At 37.6% G+C, this 17,548-nt stretch overlaps 1 protein-coding gene across 1 annotated transcript in view; it reads left to right on the forward strand.

Annotated features, from left to right (window-relative positions):
- Positions 1-17,548, forward strand: part of DLC1 (DLC1 Rho GTPase activating protein) — a 443,051-nt gene that overhangs the window by 111,981 nt on the left and 313,522 nt on the right. The window contains exon 4 of the mRNA XM_030312240.1: positions 8,852-8,992. Coding sequence (XP_030168100.1) covers positions 8,852-8,992 — 141 coding nt within the window. The remainder of the gene's footprint in view (positions 1-8,851; positions 8,993-17,548) is intronic.

The following is a 17,548-nucleotide window of genomic DNA, read 5'->3' on the forward strand; positions in this document are numbered from 1 at the left end:
CCAAACCCTGACCTACCCTTACACCTTTCTTTTAGCAAACATCCTCGTGTTCCTCTTGGCAGAGAAAATGGACCATTGACAGGAACTTTGCAGCCTCACAACTGTAAATATCCGTAGGTACTCCTTTTCTTCTCTCTTTTCCTCCCATGTCCTCCCTTGTGAGCCAAGATTTATTCTCCTTTTCATCTAGTATATATTCCTTGATTTAATTCTTGTCCACTGCTCTACCATTTCTCTGCAACTCATCTCATGTCTGAAAAATCCAGTAGTAACCTCTCAGTCTTTAGCTGTGGCATTTGAAACAATTGAGTATCCTCTCCTCCCTGGATTTCACAGCTGCCTTGGCTTCTAGCTCCTCTCTTTCCTTTTCTTCTATACCCCAAGCAGTTACTTTTAATATATTTCAGTGGCTCCTCTCCCTGTATTTGCCCCTTAAATCTTATCTCCAGATTTTAGGCTCAGTTCTTTCTATGTCTGACAGAATATTCTCCCTGGAAGTTACCATGGCTTCCATGACTTCCTTCATAGTGAGGGTCACCAGTGAGCCCCTTTTTGCTGGCTCCAGATCTGTATCTCCAATGGATCACTAGCTACTCACTTCTTTATGCCACAGTTGTACTGTGTATACACCTCTACTATAGCACATCAGACTGTATTCCCACAATGGGAACTATTCCAAGATTTTTATATTCCTGTTGTCTGGCACAGTTGAAGCATGGAGTAACAGTGATGAATGGAGCCTAGTAGGAAGATGATGTGGAAGATGAATTACACAAAGCAGAGTCACAACACAATTATTAGGTGGCCGTAGTAATGCTAATTCAGGGCTTGAAGCCACTTAGTTTGGGTATGGTAGCAGTGGAAAAAGAAAAGAAGGAATGGACGTGAGAGATTCTGAGAGCCGCTGTGTCATATCTCATAGTGAATAGAGAGGAAACAAAGTAATAAGGAATTGTGCTAAACTACGTATTTGTGACCCTCCTTAAATCACTTCTGTAGTTGTATTTTAAGCGCCCCCAGCAGAACGTCGCAGTAGCTACTTAAAGGGGTTGAACTCTGGGGTCTGACAAATGTGAGTTTTAATGTCAGCCCTGGTGCATAGTGTGAATTTGCTCAAATTACTTCCCTTAAGACTTAACTACATCGTCTGTCAAGTAGGGCTAGTGAATGTTGAAGCAGGTAATGGCTGTACAGTACTGTCTTTAGAAGGTAAAAACACAATAAATGATAGATTTTTAAAATATTTTTCAGTTTGCCTCAGAACTGTTGTGTTGTTAGAAAGGCAAGAGGTTACCCTGTTAATCACCTAATCAAATTATAAACAGGAAGGCAAAAGGAGTTCTGCCAACTATAAAGGTCAAATATAAATGGCTTATAAATTACCTGCTACTTCTGACTATGCACTTGATGTTTATAAGTTACCTGCTATTTATGACTGTCAATTTGATATTGATTCAGTTTGAAATTTTAGTGAATCATATTTCTCTTCTGGTAAAATACTTGTATTTTTCATGCAAAATAAACAAACAAACAAACAAACAGCCTTTAATTTGAAATCACTCAGGGCATGAGAAATTTGGTTAGAGGTGGGTGTTTTTACACACACACACACACACACACACACACAGGTGCACACACACACATATTTAAAGTATTACCTTGCAGTTTCCTTATTGTTGTGTATGTCTTTTTTTCATTTTTTCACATCTCATTTTTTAAAATTTATTTATTTTTAAATTTACCTCCTAGTTAGTTAGCATATAGCGCAACAATGATTTCAGGAGTAGATTCCTCAATGCCCCTTATCCATTTAACCCATCCCCCCTCCCACAACCCCTCCAGCAACCCTCTCTTTGTTCTCTGTATTTAAGAGTCTCTTATGTTTTGTTCCCCTCCTTGTTTTTATATTGTTTTTGCTTCCCTTCCGTTATGTTCATCTGTTTTGTGTCTTAAATTCCTCATACGAGTGAAGTCATATGACATTTGTCTTTCTCTACTTACGCTCAGCATAATACCCTCTAGTTGTGTATGTCTTTTATACTGTTTCTCTTTTTTCTCTTATCTCTTTTTCAGCCTTATTGAAATATAAGTGACATACAACACTGTGTAAGTTTAAGGTGTACAATATTATGATTCAGTATACATATATGTTGCAAAATGATGGCTACAAGATTAATGAACACACCCATAACCTCACGTAATTACTTTGTGTATGGGTGTATGTGTGCTGAGAACATTTAAAATTTACTCTTGGCAACTTTCAAGTGTATAATACAGTATTCTTAACTATAGTCACCATGCTTTATATTAGATCCCATAACTTATTCCCCTTATAACTGAAAGTTTGTGTCTTCTTTTTTTCAGATTTTTAATGTTTATTAATTTTTAAGGGAGAGAGAGAGACAGAGCATGAGCAGGGGAGGGGCAGAGAGATTGGGAAACAGAATCTGAAGTAGGCCCCAGACTCCAGGCTGTCAGCATAGAGCCGGACGCGGGGCTTGAACCCAGCAACCGTGAGATCACAACCTGAACCAAAGTTGATGCTCAACTGACTAAGCCACTCAGGTGCCCTGAAAGTTTATCACCACTTAATCACTAATCATGACTGCCTCATTTCCTCCACCCCCAGCCCAGGTCAACCACCATTCTACTCTGTTTGTAAGCATTTGCATTGTTTTAGATTCTGTAAGAGTAAGATCATACCATATTTGCTTTTCTCTGTCTGACTTATTTCACTTAGCATAATACCCTCAGAGGCCATCTATGTTATCACAAATGATAGGATTCCCCGCTTTTCTCTCTCTTTTTCTCTCTCAATATACATATACGTATACACACACACACACACACACACACACATACATACACACATACATATATGCATATATATATAAATTACATATATATATATATATACACATACATATACACATATGCCACATTTTATTTATCCATTTATCTGTCAAAGTATACTTAGATTGTTTCCATGTCTTTCCCATTGTGAATAATGCAGCAGTGAACATTGGAGTACAGGTATCTTTTTAAGACGCTGATTTCATTTCCTTCAGATATATACCCAGAAGGGGGATTGCTGGATAATATGGTGGTTCTGTTTTTAATTTTTTGAGAAAGCTTTATGGACTTATTTCTGGTCCCTGTTCTGTTCCATTGATCTGTGTGTCTGTTTTGTGCTAGTGCCATGCTGTTTTGATCACTACACTTTTATTCTTCTTTTTCAAGATTGCTGTGGATCTTTGGGGTCTTTTGTAGTTCCATGTGAATTTTAAGACTATTTTTTTCTGTTCCTGTAAAAAATGCCATTGAAATTTTGATTGGAATTACATTGAATCTGTAGATCATTTTAGGTAGTATGAACATTTTTGCAATTGATTAATTTTTCTGATCCACATACACAGGATAGCTTTTCATTTACTTGTGTATTCTTTAGTCACTTTTATCAGTGTCTTTTAGTTTTCACAGTAGAGATATTTCACCTTATTAGTTAAATATATTACTAAGCATTTTATTATGTTTGTGCTATTATAGATGGCATTGTTTTATTTCTCTTTCAAATAGTTTGTTGTTATTGTATAGAAATGCAATTAATTTTTATATGCTGATACTGATTTTGTATTTTCATTTGTATCCTGTAACTTTACTGATTATTTTTTAATTCTTACAGTTTTTTGGTGAGTTGTTAGGGTTTTCTGTATATAGTATACAATATCATGTCATCTGAAACAGAGACAGTTTTGCTTCCAATTAGGATGACATACATTTATTTATTTATTTATTTATTTGCCTGCCTGCTCGCTCGCTCGCTCACTCTGGCTAGAACTTCCAGTACTATATTGAAGAGGGGTGATGGGAGTGGACGCCTTTGTCATGGTGCTGATTTTAGAGGAAAAGTTTTCATTTTTTCATCATAGAATATGATGTTAGTTGTAGGTTTGTCATGCATGGCATTTATTATATTCATATACATTCCTTCGTGCACAGTTTGTTGAGAGCTTTTATTATGAGAGACTGTTGATTTTTGTCAAATACTTTTTCTTCATCTATTGCGATGATCATAAGATTTTTATCTTTTATTCTGTTATTGTGGTACCTCGCACTTGTTGACTTGTGTGTATTGAACATACTTGCATCCCATGGATGAATACCATTTGGACATGATGTAATGTGCTTTTAATGTGCTCTTGAATTCTGTTTGCTAGAGTTCTGTTGAAAATTTTTGCATCTATATCAAGGATATTGGCCTATAGCTTATTTTTTTGGTTTTTGTTTCATTTGGTTTTGTAGTGTCTTTATCTGGCTCTGGTAATAGTGTAATTCTGGCTTTATAAAATGAGTTTGGGAGTAATCCCTTCTCTTCAATTTTTTGGAAGGGTTTTGAAAGGACTGACATTAATTCTTTTTTAAATGTTTGGTAGAATTCATCAGTGAAACTATCTGGTCTTGGCCTTTAGGTGAGGTAAATTGTCTTTAGGTGAGGTAAATTTCTTGTAGACAGCATATAGATGGGTCTTGGTTTTTGTTGTTGTTGTTGTTTTATCAATTCTGTCATTCTGTATCTTTTGATTAAAGTATTTAGGCCATTTTCATTTAAGGTAATTATTGATAGGTATATGCCTATTGCCATTTTTTTTGGCAATTTGGCAATGCCTGTTGGTCATTTTTGTAGTTCTTTTTTGTTCCTTATTTTCTTGCTTTCTTTGTGATTGATGAATATCTATAGTGTTTTGTTTGGCTTTCTTTATTTTTTGTTTATCTGTCATAGGTTTTGGGTCTGTGGTTTCCATGAGGTTCATATATAACATTCTGAGTTGATAGCAGTTCATATTCATTTGATGGTCATGTAAGTTCAAACACAAGGAAGGAAGGAAGGAAAATCTTGCTTTTTCTTTTTCCCTTTATCATTCCTTTTTACTCCCTTTTCGACATTTTACATATATGTTGCCATATTTTATTTATTATTTTTTATTCATATTTTCCTTATGTCTAATTATAGCCACTTCTTTTCCACTTAAAGAAGTCCCTTTAACATTTCTTGTAAGGCTGGTATAGCGGTGTTAAATTCCTTTATCTTTTGTTTGTCTGGAAAACCCTTTATCTCTCCTTAAGATCTGAATGATAACCTTGTCAAATAGAATATTCTTTTTCATAGGGCTTTTTTTTCTGCTTAAACACTTTGAAATATCATGTATGTCACTCCCTTCTGACTTACAAAGTTTCTGCTGAAAAATTAGTTGATAGCCTTACAGGTTTTTCCTTGTAGGTAACTTCCTGTTTGTCTCTGGATAGTTTTAAGATACTCTCTTTATCTTTAACCTTTGACATTTTATTACTATGTGCCATAGCGTGGAACTCCTTGGGTTCATCTTGTTTGGAACTCTCTGTGCTTCTTGGACTTAGATGTCTATTTCCCTCCAAGTTTAAGGAAGTATTCAGTTATTATTTCTTCAGAAAAGTTTTGTGCACCTTTCTCTCTCTCTTCTTCAGGGATCCCTATAATGAGAATCTTTGTTCACTTGGTGTTGTCCAAGATCTCTTAATCTATCCTCATTGTTTAAAACATTTTTTTCTCTTTTTGCTGTTCCTTCATCAAAGCTTGTTTGCTTTCCATTATCCTTTCTTCTAGATCACTGATACATTTGTCTGCATCCTCTTATGTACTGTTGATTCCCTTTAGTATGTTTTTTTTTTATTTCAGTTATTGTATTCTTCACCTTTTCTTTTCTTCTATTTCTTCACCTTTTAATATTTTCTTTCTCTTTTTTGAAGGTCTTACTGAGATCTTCCATTCTTTTTTTTTTTTTTTCTAGTCCAGTGGGCATCTTTATGATCATTACTTTAAATACTTTATCAGACATGTTGCTTATCTCTGTTTCATTTAGTTATTTTTTGAGGGTTTTTCTTGTTCTTTCTTGTGGAGCATATTCCTCTAGCTCCTCATTTGCTTGACTTCCTGTGTTTGTTTCTACGGATTAGATGAAACAGCTACTTCTCAAGTTCAGGGAGTTGTCTTGTGTATGGTGTCCCCTATGCAGACCGTGGGCTTAGTGACTTTTGCTGGCTGGCTGGAGCTATGACTGTATATGGTAGTAATTTTTTTTTAAATCATGGCCTTTACAGAAAGAATAAGAAAAATAATGAAAGAAAGTAAGAAAATAGAACAGAAAAGGAAAAAAGAAAAGAAAAAAGAAAAAAAAAAGAAAAAAATCAAAAAGAAAAAAATTAAAACAAGACAAGACAATTTTTTTAGTGTTTACTTATTTTTGAGAGAGAGACAGAGCATGAGCCGGGAAGGGGCAGAGAGAGAGGGGGACACAGAATCAGCAGCAGGCTCCAGGCTCTGAACTGTCAGTGCCTGCAAACTGTGAGATCATGACCTGAGCTGAAGTCAGATGCTTAACTGACTGAGCCACCTAGGCGCCCAACAAGACACATTTTTTTTTTTAATTTTTTTTTTTCAACGTTTATTTATTTTTGGGACAGAGAGAGACAGAGCATGAACGGGGGAGGGGCAGAGAGAGAGGGAGACACAGAATCGGAAACAGGCTCCAGGTTCCGAGCCATCAGCCCAGAGCCTGATGCGGGGCTCGAACTCATGGACCGCGAGATCGTGACCTGGCTGAAGTCGGACGCTTAACCGACTACGCCACCCAGGCGCCCCAAGACACATTTTAAAAAGTAAAAAAACAAACAACATCAACAAAAAAACCATATATACATTTAATTAAAAGTAAAAATTTAGGGATACCTAGGTGGCTCAGTTCATTAAGCATCTGACTTCAGCTCAGGTGATGATCTCATGGTTTTGTGAGTTCAAGTCCCTCGTCAGGTTCTGTGCTGACAGTTCAGAGACTAGAGCCTGCTTGGGATTCTGTGTCTCCCTCTCTCTCTGCCCCTCCCCCACTTGCTCTCTCTCTCTCTCTCTCTCTCTCTCTCTCTCTCTTCAAAATAAATAAACATTTTAAAAATAAAGAAACAGGGCGCCTGGGTGGCTTAGTCAATTAAGCGTCCGACTTCACTCAGGTCATGATCTCAAGGTTCATGAGTTCAAGTCCTGCATTGGGCTCTGTGCTGACAGCTCAGAGCCTGGAGCCTGCTTCAGGTCTGTGTCCCTCTCTGCCCCTCGCCCCTTTGTGCTCTGTCTCTCAAAAGCAAATAAACAGTTAAAAAAAATTAAATAACAAAACCCCTACAAAACCATGGCCTATTTTCTGTGCCCCAACACTGCAGGGTAACTGGGCTTGTGGGCTTGTGGACCCTGGGCTCACTGAGGTGGCAAACTCCCTGTGATGACTGGATTCATCAGTTATGGCATCAAGACCTGCCTTCTGAGGCATCAGGACCCTCCATTTATGGTTTCCAAACCTCTTCACAGCAAGCAAATCCTGCTATGGCCTGGGCTTTTAAGGTTGAAGGAGAGAGAACATTCCCGCAGCGCCTCAGCCCTTTTAAACTTTGACTTCTCTTTTCTGTGTCTACGTGACTAGGGCTAGCATGGGCTTGTGGACCCTGAGCTTGCTGAAGTTACAAGCTCCCTGAGATGACTGGGCCTGCCTGTTATGGTGTCTGGACCCTGCTCCTGTCTAGGCTTTTAAGGTGGGATGGGAATATAAACCAGGCCATTGTCCGGTCCCTCTGACCTGGAGAGGTTTCTCATAATTCCTCCGCAGCTTGGCAGACTTCTGGTGAAGTCTCTTTTCTGTGCCAGTTGCTCTTTTAAACAATTTTTTTTTTTTCTGTGCCCAAAGACGGAGGGATCTGTTCCTGGTTCCTCAGTGCTATCCCTCCCCACTGCAGATTGCAGTGTTGCGGTGGGGTTCCCTTGGTTACCATCCATCTCTCTTGCTGTTCTCTTGCCATTCTCTCTGCCTTTGGTTGTTCAGTAGCTGTTCAGTCAATCTGCAGTTCTTCTTCACGAGGAACTGTTCTATTAATAGGTCGAATTTGGTGTGTTCCATGGAGGAGGTGATATCAGAGTCTTCCTATGTCACCATCTTGAACCAGAACTCTATTAACATCCATTTCCGAGTGAGAGAATTGAATCACACACGTCAAAACCTAATTCCTACCCCTCATATAGCTCATAGTTTATTAGGTAGATAGACACTTGAGCTGAATGATTTCAAGCCATTGTGGTAGGTGTCACCATGGAGGTCTGATGGGCATGTAGAAGAGGGTGAGGTGAGGAGAAATGAGAACTGTGTTTTCATTTGACGCTCACAGTGACCCTGTTGCATAAGGGATGTGAAGTGAGTTTCTCATGATCATATAGTGAGGAAGGGATATCTATGGGCTTCTACCTCCTGACTTAAGTGCAGTGCCCCAGCTAGCTCCCACTACCGCCCATTCCAATTTTCAATGAGCTGTTTAATTACCAAAGAATTACCAGTATTTTCTAAAATCAGACCCTCTGAAGAGTACGGTTGCTATTACGAAATAGTGCATGGTTATGGGTGACGTGTCAGTGTCAGTTGTCACTAACTTTTTCTAAAATTTCTTTTAATGTTATTTATTTTTGATTGAGACCGAGACAGAGTGAGAGCAGGGGAGGGACAGAGAAAGAGAGGGAGACACATAATCTGAAGCAGGCTCCAGGCTCCGAGCTGTCAGCACAGAGCCCGATGCGGGGCTCGAACTCACAAACCGTGAGATCATGACCTGAGCCGGAGTCGGACACTTAACCGACCGAGCCACCCACGCACCCATATTGTCAGCAACTCTTTAGCATCTTCAGTGTGTGTTGGGAAAAGGAGAAGGTGGAAAGATGTGGGTGGCAGGGAAAAAGGCATGCAGAGAGCATGTACATGCCTTTCATATCAATACGTTTTTCTGATAGGATCTGGAGTCAGGATCTGAAAGTGGAGCGGACGCCATTTCAATGAATCAGGCGCCAACAAATTTGTCTTCTAACACCGAATCCAGTGACCTACCATCTTCCACCCCAGTGGCCAGTTTTGGAACCAAACCCAAGTCTACGGTAAGTTGTAAGTGATAGCAGTCAGTTTTAATTGAAATGCTGACGATCATAAGGTAAGAGTTGATATCTTATCCGTTCAATATGGAAAAAAATACTCTTAGAGTCTTGGTTGCAGTAACTTGATAGCATTTAGTTAAGTACAGTCTCACATATGTTGCTTGCTTTATAATGGCAACACAAGTACTTCACTAAAACGGGTCATGGTTCTAGAATTACGCAATATATGGTACCAAATTTTGTTGCTGGATAATCAGATCTTTAAAGAACGAACAATGAAAAATCTGGAGTTCGTTTGCCCTGAATTATTATTCTGACCACACTGCTTACTAGTTGGAAGATTACCTAAGACTAGATACATAGCTAGAGAGATAGAGATATATAAAATCACACAAATCATAAATTTTACGTGGGTATTAATTGACATAGCTCAAGCTCATGTAAAGGACTTAAACACTTGGCACAAAATAAATACTGAATAAATGTAAGCTACTATCATTATTATGATAATGCCTCATCAACTTTACAGTGCTACCAAAACAAATAAAAGGAGAATTACTATGTATAATAGTATGGTATGGTAAATTGTAAATAAAAGACATTTTCCGTTAAGTAAAAAGTTGAACTGCTACGGGAAAGCTGTATTTGACTGTAAAAGGTAACATTTGTGGAGGAAGTAATTACTACTTCAAATATCTAAAGTCCCAGCAGCTCCAAAATAACCTTCCCTAGTTTAGTGAAAATCATAGTGGCATATTATTTTTTTAAATGCCGATGTTAGCTTAACACAGAGAAACAAGTTTGGAGTGCCTGTTTGCCTGATTTTAAAATAAAAGGCAAGTCTGAAATAGGACTCAGAAGAGAATACTCTGAATTTAAAACATGGTAGATATGTTGAATTGCAGGAATATATAGAACATTTTTAAGGGAATATTTATAGAATACCTACTACATGCCATGCACTATGATAGATTAAAGACTGGGAGAGCGATAAGACATACTTTCTGTCTTTAAAAAGCTCACAATCTAGCCAAGGGGAGTAGGTACATAAACAGTGAAATGCATATGGTAGTGCTGTACATATTGGAAATGGCAGGAACCAATGACCTACCACATAATGCTATTTTAGGGTACAGTGAAAAAACAGGGTCAAAAATAATATGTGTCAACAGGCAGACTGCAGTGAAATGGTGCTCTTCTGTTTCACAGTGTGTAATGAAGGTTAAGATGCAAAATTAAAGTATGAAACCAAATGATCTCATTTCACCATATTCTTACTGAGTACAAAGATAAAAGCCTCTCAGCAGTTTTAACTCAACGGTGTAGGAACCGGTGGAGCATTGGCTTTTTGAATATTGGTACAGGTATGTGGCTGACACATAAGAAGTAAAAAAGGAAGGTGAATTCCCTTTTTAAAGGTATTTATTCTTAAATTCGCTTTTGAAAGCACCTGCTGATATCCTAAAGAGCTGTTCTTTTCTCTCTGATATTTATTCTGTGTTCATCATTTACTTCAGAAAAATTACCATTGGCGTCTGCTGTTTCTCCCTTGAAACATACATATTTTAGTGCGTGGTCACCTTGTCATTTTTAACAATTTATACAACTTTGAGTGAAGTTCCCTAGTTTTTCTTCAATACCCTCGTGTTTGTAAATGTGCTCAATATATTTCCATTGAGATATGTTTATATATTTTTATGGTAACCAACTATTGTAAAGTTTTAGAATGAGAAACATGAAGCCATCGGTTTTATCAGGACCTTGATTCTTTAGAATACTTTGAGATGGGTCTGTTTTCACATGTTTCATGTTTTGCCACATCACTTGACCGAACTATTCACTCCACAGGCAAAATTAAGAAATGCTAAAGTCAGTTATGGAACAGAAACAGACGTTTTTGTGCACTCCAGATCAAATGTTTACTGAAAAGTTGTCAACTTTGGATAAAATAGTACGTGACTGTCTCCCCAGATGTTCAGGTGTGACTTGTTACCTGGGTGCATGATCTCAGCTTCACAGTGATGCCACAGCTCATTAGTCCGTAAGCACTGAGAACCACGAGACAGTGAACTCAGGTTCCAAACACACAAGACGACCAAAAACTACTGACCCAATCTTGACCAACACCACAGGCAGTTAGACAACTGTACATGGAACTCTGTCCAGCTACTGAACTATAATTTAGTAAAATTGTCCAGCAGGCCATGAGAAGGACCCAGAAATAAACACTCCACTGTCACAGACAGCTGACTTTTAGGAAATTTCTTACTGAAAATGGCCAATAATGAAAATAGCTTGAGAAGCAGGCTTTTTGGGGGGGTGTAGGAAGGTTCATTTTTTTGCAGGGGGGTGTCGTTTTAATGTGTGTGTGTATATTTTATTTTTTGTTATTATTGGTGTTGACTATTTTGAGTACAGTTCCTTCTTACTACAGTTTGAAAATAATTCTTTGGCTGTGGATCACCTCTCTGTTTTTAGTTTGTTTCTTGGCTGGAATACAGAATTTTACCTATTTTATGAGAGAGTAAATAGGTTCTTTTCCCTTCAGTTTGGAGCTTGGGAAATAGATAATGTGTAACGGCAGTCTGGCTATTTTGTGAAAAGAGAGAAAACTCCAGTATCCTACATAGTTATTCTTTTCACAGGGAATTGAAGTTTCAATGTTAATATTAAGTAGAAACATTAAATTCTAAGAACACCTACTTCTGACATCTGCCCATCATGAACTAACCTTCTACTCCATCGTGTCATATTTTTACAAAATGTTTACTTTTATTTCATAATTATTTAATGTTACATTTGATTTGCTGCTGTTAAATCTATTTATAATGGTGACTAACTACCACAAATATTTGGCTTTCCTTTTGTACGTAGGACCTCTCTGGGTTTCCAAGTGCCTATTTTTTCAATAAGATTGCTTCTTTTATATGTATTATTAGAACAGGACCAAGGAGGGGCGCCTGGGTGGCGCAGTCGGTTAAGCATCCGACTTCAGCCAGGTCACGATCTCGCGGTCCGTGAGTTCGAGCCCCGCGTCAGGCTCTGGGCTGATGGCTCAGAGCCTGGAGCCTGTTTCCGATTCTGTGTCTCCTTCTCTCTCTGCCCCTCCCCCGTTCATGCTCTGTCTCTCTCTGTCCCAAAAATAAATAAACGTTGAAAAAAAAAATTTAAAAAAAAAAAAAAAGAACAGGACCAAGGAGTAATCTTCAGATATTTCATGAATACTATGTATATATCATGCCAAAAAAATGAGCATTAAGGTATATTTCAGGGATGTATTTCACACAAAAATGAAAAAGTTGAAAGGTAGGATACCCAGTACCAAAAAAACACATTAGATAAAAGAGGTCTAGTGTTTTGTGTCCAAAAAATCACCAGTTTCTCTCCCCAAATCTTTGTTTTGTTCCTTTGAAACAGTGTCATAATGCCTTTCTTGAGAGACACTTTCACAAACAACCCATGATTAGTCATATTGTTTTAAACAAAGTCTCTGACTCACTATAGAAGGATATACTGGCGTCCTTCCAGCTATGGTAATCGGTTGTTTGAGTTGTTCTTATATTCATTAATATGGGGTTGTAACATGAAAGATTTTAAAGCTCAGCACTAAAACCTCAGGGGTTTTGTTTTTTTCCTAAACATACTTATAAGTGTAAGTCTTCATTAAATTACTATTAATCATTAAGAGATAAACTGAGCCCTAGATAACAACAACAACAAAAAAAAAAAAACAGTGCATTTCATTTGTAGATAACAAAAAAAAAAAAAAACAGTGCATAAACTGAGCCCTAGATAACAACAACAACAACAAAAAAAAACTGAGCCCTAGATAACAACAAAAAAAAAAAACAGAGGAACAGGGAGAGTCTAGTATTCTACAGAATAATCAAGAGCATCATTCAGAGCAGCGCAAGGATATGTTTTCAATTTAGTCTAAATTCCCCTTCCCTCTGTCTCCCAAAAACTTCTTTAGTTGCCCTGTGATAGAATTCTAATAACAGTGATGAAACCCTCAATCATTTGGGCATGTTGGAACCACAGCTAGACAGAGCAGCTTTGAGTATGTCCTAAACTATCTAAAGGAATTTGGGAATATATTGGCATTCATATCAGAATGTATTACACACTGGAAAATAACCCTTTTATTAAAGACATCAAAAACAGAAATTATTAACCTTCATTATTGTAATGGCTAGAGGGTAAAAAAGACAAATCCATCTTATTTTAGCTCAAGGTGGCAACAGTGGGTCTAATTCTACAGATTGAGTACACCCCTCATCTTTTCATTATTACTACCAAAATAGCCATGAGACAGATGAGGGGAAACATCAGCTCATGGGAGGATGGGAGCTTCAGGCAGGCAGAAGCACGCCCAGCCGGACAATGCCAGCTCCTCTGGAGAGCAGTTCAGAATAAACCTTGTCCACAGGCTGCCATGACGTGACGCAAATAGAGCTCAGAAGTGGACCCTGACTGCAGTTCATGATCATTTCTCGATGACTTAAAAAGACTCCAATACTGCAATCAACCTGATAGTCCAGCCGCTTTTACTGACAGTTCCAAAAATTGTGTGGTCACTCTACTCTGTTGTTGAAGAGAACACTATCTCAGTACGACCCCAACACAACTGTTTATGCTATAGTCAGTTTAGTGGGGCATTTTCATACAATTATTTTTCGACCCTCTGCATGATAGAAGGCAAGTAGTACTATTCTGGTCTGGCATTCACTTGCCAACAGCATTGTCATCCCTTAAAAATATAAATGTTTTGGGGCACCTGGGTGGCCCTATCGGTTAAGCAGCCGACTCTCGATGTCTGCTCAGGTCATAGACTTGCAGTGTGTGAGTTCGAGCCCCGTGTCAGACTCTGACAGGGCAGAGCCTGCTTGGGGTTCTCTCTGTCTCTCTGCCCCTCCCTACCTTTCTCTCTCAAAAATAATTAACTTTTTAAAAAAAGCATAAATGTTTTGAGGTGCAGAAAAAAGGAGGGTGATGGCACTGTGTAAGAATTTTAACATATTTTATTTCTAGAACTTTTTTGATGTTTATTTATTTTTGGGAGAGAGAGACAGAGCATGAGTAGGGGAGGAGCAGGGAGAGAAGGAGACACAGAATCTGAAACAGGCTCCAGTCTCTGAGCTGTCAGCACAGAGCTTGATATGGGGCTCGAACCCACGAACCGTGAGATCATGACCTGAGCCAAAATCAGACCCTTAACCTATTGAGACACCGAGGTGCCCCAACATTACATTATTTTAAATGAATGTTATTCAAGTTCAGGTCATTAAAAAACAATATCTTCTTTCCCTTTTTTCACCCCATGAGATATTATTCAGTCTACATTTTTCTTGAAACTATCAATTTATATTTTGGCCACTGTACATACAAGAACACAAATTGTCACTCATTGTATTTCTGTGAATCTATATCTGTACCTGATAAAAGCAGAGACAAAAAGAATATGAACTTTAAGAAAGAGCCAGAAGTTTTATCCGGGTAATGATGATGGAGAAAAGCATGTTTGCACGTGTAATAATAATATCAAACGTAAGAAGGACAAACATGTATGAAGTACACACTGTGTGGCAGATATATTATGGATTAGTAAGGCGTAGTTCATGAATCCTTACAACAGCCTTTGAGCTAGATGCCATTATTTCCTAGACTTCATAGAAGAGGAGACCGATATGGATAATGGCTAATCTGAGCTGCCTATGGTCTCCCGGTAGGAAGGGATGTGGCCAGGATGGCAGCCAGATACTTCGTGCTCCCCCTAAGACTGATTTATTCAGAGATTCGCCTGCCAACCACCTGGCTTCAGAACCAACATAAATTGGTTTGGGAGATTCTTATGTCGGAGACAAATTGTCGCTGACGTTTGAATTATCGGAGTGCACAAGAACAGTTTGCTTGTGCAATAAAGAATAGGGGCTGGTTCATCAGAGCATGGCATAGGTCATATTGTGCTAACATCATTTTCTAAATCATCCATCTATCATGGATTTTATGTGTGTTTATATGTATATGTACAGTATATCAGATTATATATACATATGTTTGTACCTATTCATATCAGAATATATATACACATATTTGTGTATATGTGTATATACAGACATACATTCCCTAGTGTTATTTTCCAAGAACCCGTGTTGAATAATTCTCAATTATATGGCTCAAATTAGTAAGTATTAAATTTTTATATAGTCATAAAATTATTATTCAGTGTAAGTTTTTATAATATTTTTTTTATATAAGACAATTTCTCGGGATAAACACAGAAACCACAAAGACAGACTTATTCATTGTTACCAGGTATGAGATGTGGTAGTATCTTTATCTGGGATAGGACATTTAAGGTTTGAAAAGGTTTGAGGAAGGGTTTCAAAAGAGAAAAGCTCATAAGATAGAAGACAGAGGTTAATGGACACTTTGACAACCAATAATCAACTTAATTGTTGCATCTTTAAAAGGAGGACTTCCATGTAAGGCTGCTTAAAAATAAAAAATACATATAAAGCTCAGCCTTTAAATGTGGGAAGACTCAATATCTGTGTGAGATTCTCAAAAGACTGAGTTTTGAAGATTCAGTCAGTTATCCAGTAAAACGATCTGATGAGCATAGACCACCTTTGTTACAAATAATACACTTCAGACACATTGACGGGAATTATTTTTTTCAGGTTTATTTCCTAGTGGAGAATTCCACAGTATCCTTTTTGCAGTAAATTAGGCTATGCTTCATGGATATGTGAAAACAATTCTGCTAAGGAACTATAAAACACTGTTGGCATTTGTCTCAATTATACAGAATTTCAGTAAAATTACACGTGATCCAAGAAAGAAAAGAAAAACCATTAGGGGCTCCCCATAATACTTTCATTGTAAACTAGATTTTATATCTAAATGCAATCACCTATCTTAGGCATACTATCATTAAGCTAACCTCATTATATGGTTGTGATATATTAAATGGCAGGCATTAAAATTGAAAACAAGTATATAGATTCTGGAGTCCAAATCACATTATTTTAAAATATATTTTAAAACCCAATTCACACGGGGCGCCTGGGTGGCGCAGTCGGTTAAGTGTCCGACTTCAGCCAGGTCACGATCTCGCGGTCCATGAGTTCGAGCCCCGCGTCAGGCTCTGGGCTGATGGCTCAGAGCCTGGAGCCTGTTTCCGATTCTGTGTCTCCCTCTCTCTCTGCCCCTCCCCCGTTCATGCTCTGTCTCTCTCTGTCCCAAAAATAAATAAACGTTGAAAAAAAAAATTTAAAACCCAATTCACACACATAATTTTAGTATTATCTGTGTTTTGTCTTACCAAGGTATTATATACTACATTTTTATATCATATACTATATTTTTGTTTAAATGGTTATCAGATGATTATTTTTAACACAGCTGGTAATTTCCCCAAATGCTGTCCACTGTTTAAAATAAAATAGAGGGATAGGGGCTCCTGGATGGCTCAGTTGGTTGAGCCTCAGATTTCAGCTCAGGTCATGATCTCGTGGTTTGTGAGTTCAAGCCCCGCATTGGGCTCTGTGCTGACAGCTCAGAGCCTGGAGCCTGCTTCTCTTAATTTATTTATCAAAAGTAAGTAAACATTAAAAAAAATTTTAGGGGCGCCTGGGTGGCGCAGTCGGTTAAGCGTCCGACTTCAGCCAGGTCACGATCTCGCGGTCCGTGAGTTCGAGCCCCGCGTCGGGCTCTGGGCTGATGGCTCAGAGCCTGGAGCCTGTTTCCGATTCTGTGTCTCCCTCTCTCTCTGCCCCTCCCCCGTTCATGCTCTGTCTCTCTCTGTCCCAAAAATAAACGTTGAAAAAAAATTAAAAAAAAAAAAAATTTTAAACAAAATCGAGGGGTAAAACATTGTCATTTTTACAAAGATGAGCTACAAATACTCCTTTTTATTGAAGTCTTGGGAAAACATACAAGGTAATACATAAAATTAATTAGAATTTAAATAGTATTTCATAATGTCACATATGATAAGAAATAACACAGTAAAGGAAAAAATGACATGTAATTTTTAAAGAAAGTTTTGTCAGCCTCTTCTGAAACATCAAAAAAATTAAATTAGTACAGCTTACCATTAGTAAATGCAAGAATGTAATGGTCTTAGAAAAATGCCTTTGATTATAATGCTTTTGAGTGTGGCAATTTTACTTTGACATAGAAAAGCAATAACATTAAAGTATGTGGATTTTTAAAGAAATATTTGTCTTTGTTCACTGAGATTCTCATTGTTTATGAGAAAGAAAAATAAGGCACAATTTATAGCTTTTTTAAAGAAAAACTGAGCCACCAGAGGATTGGGAAAAAATGTATTTAAAAAGGACATCATTCTGTGATGATTATAATGAAATATTTCTTAGAATTCTATGATTGTAAAGCCTAAAGGAATCCATTCACATATTCTGGATTTTGAAATAATAGATAAATATGCAATTCATTAACCTTGGGCTTTGAAAAATAGAAACATTTTTATAGTCATTTGCTTTTATATTTAAAATAAATTCAAAATTCTCTCATTTCTAGTGTTTGAAGATA

Source organism: Lynx canadensis, chromosome B1 (assembly GCF_007474595.2).
Source record: "Lynx canadensis isolate LIC74 chromosome B1, mLynCan4.pri.v2, whole genome shotgun sequence".
In the NCBI taxonomy this organism is placed as follows: Eukaryota; Metazoa; Chordata; class Mammalia; order Carnivora; family Felidae; genus Lynx; species Lynx canadensis.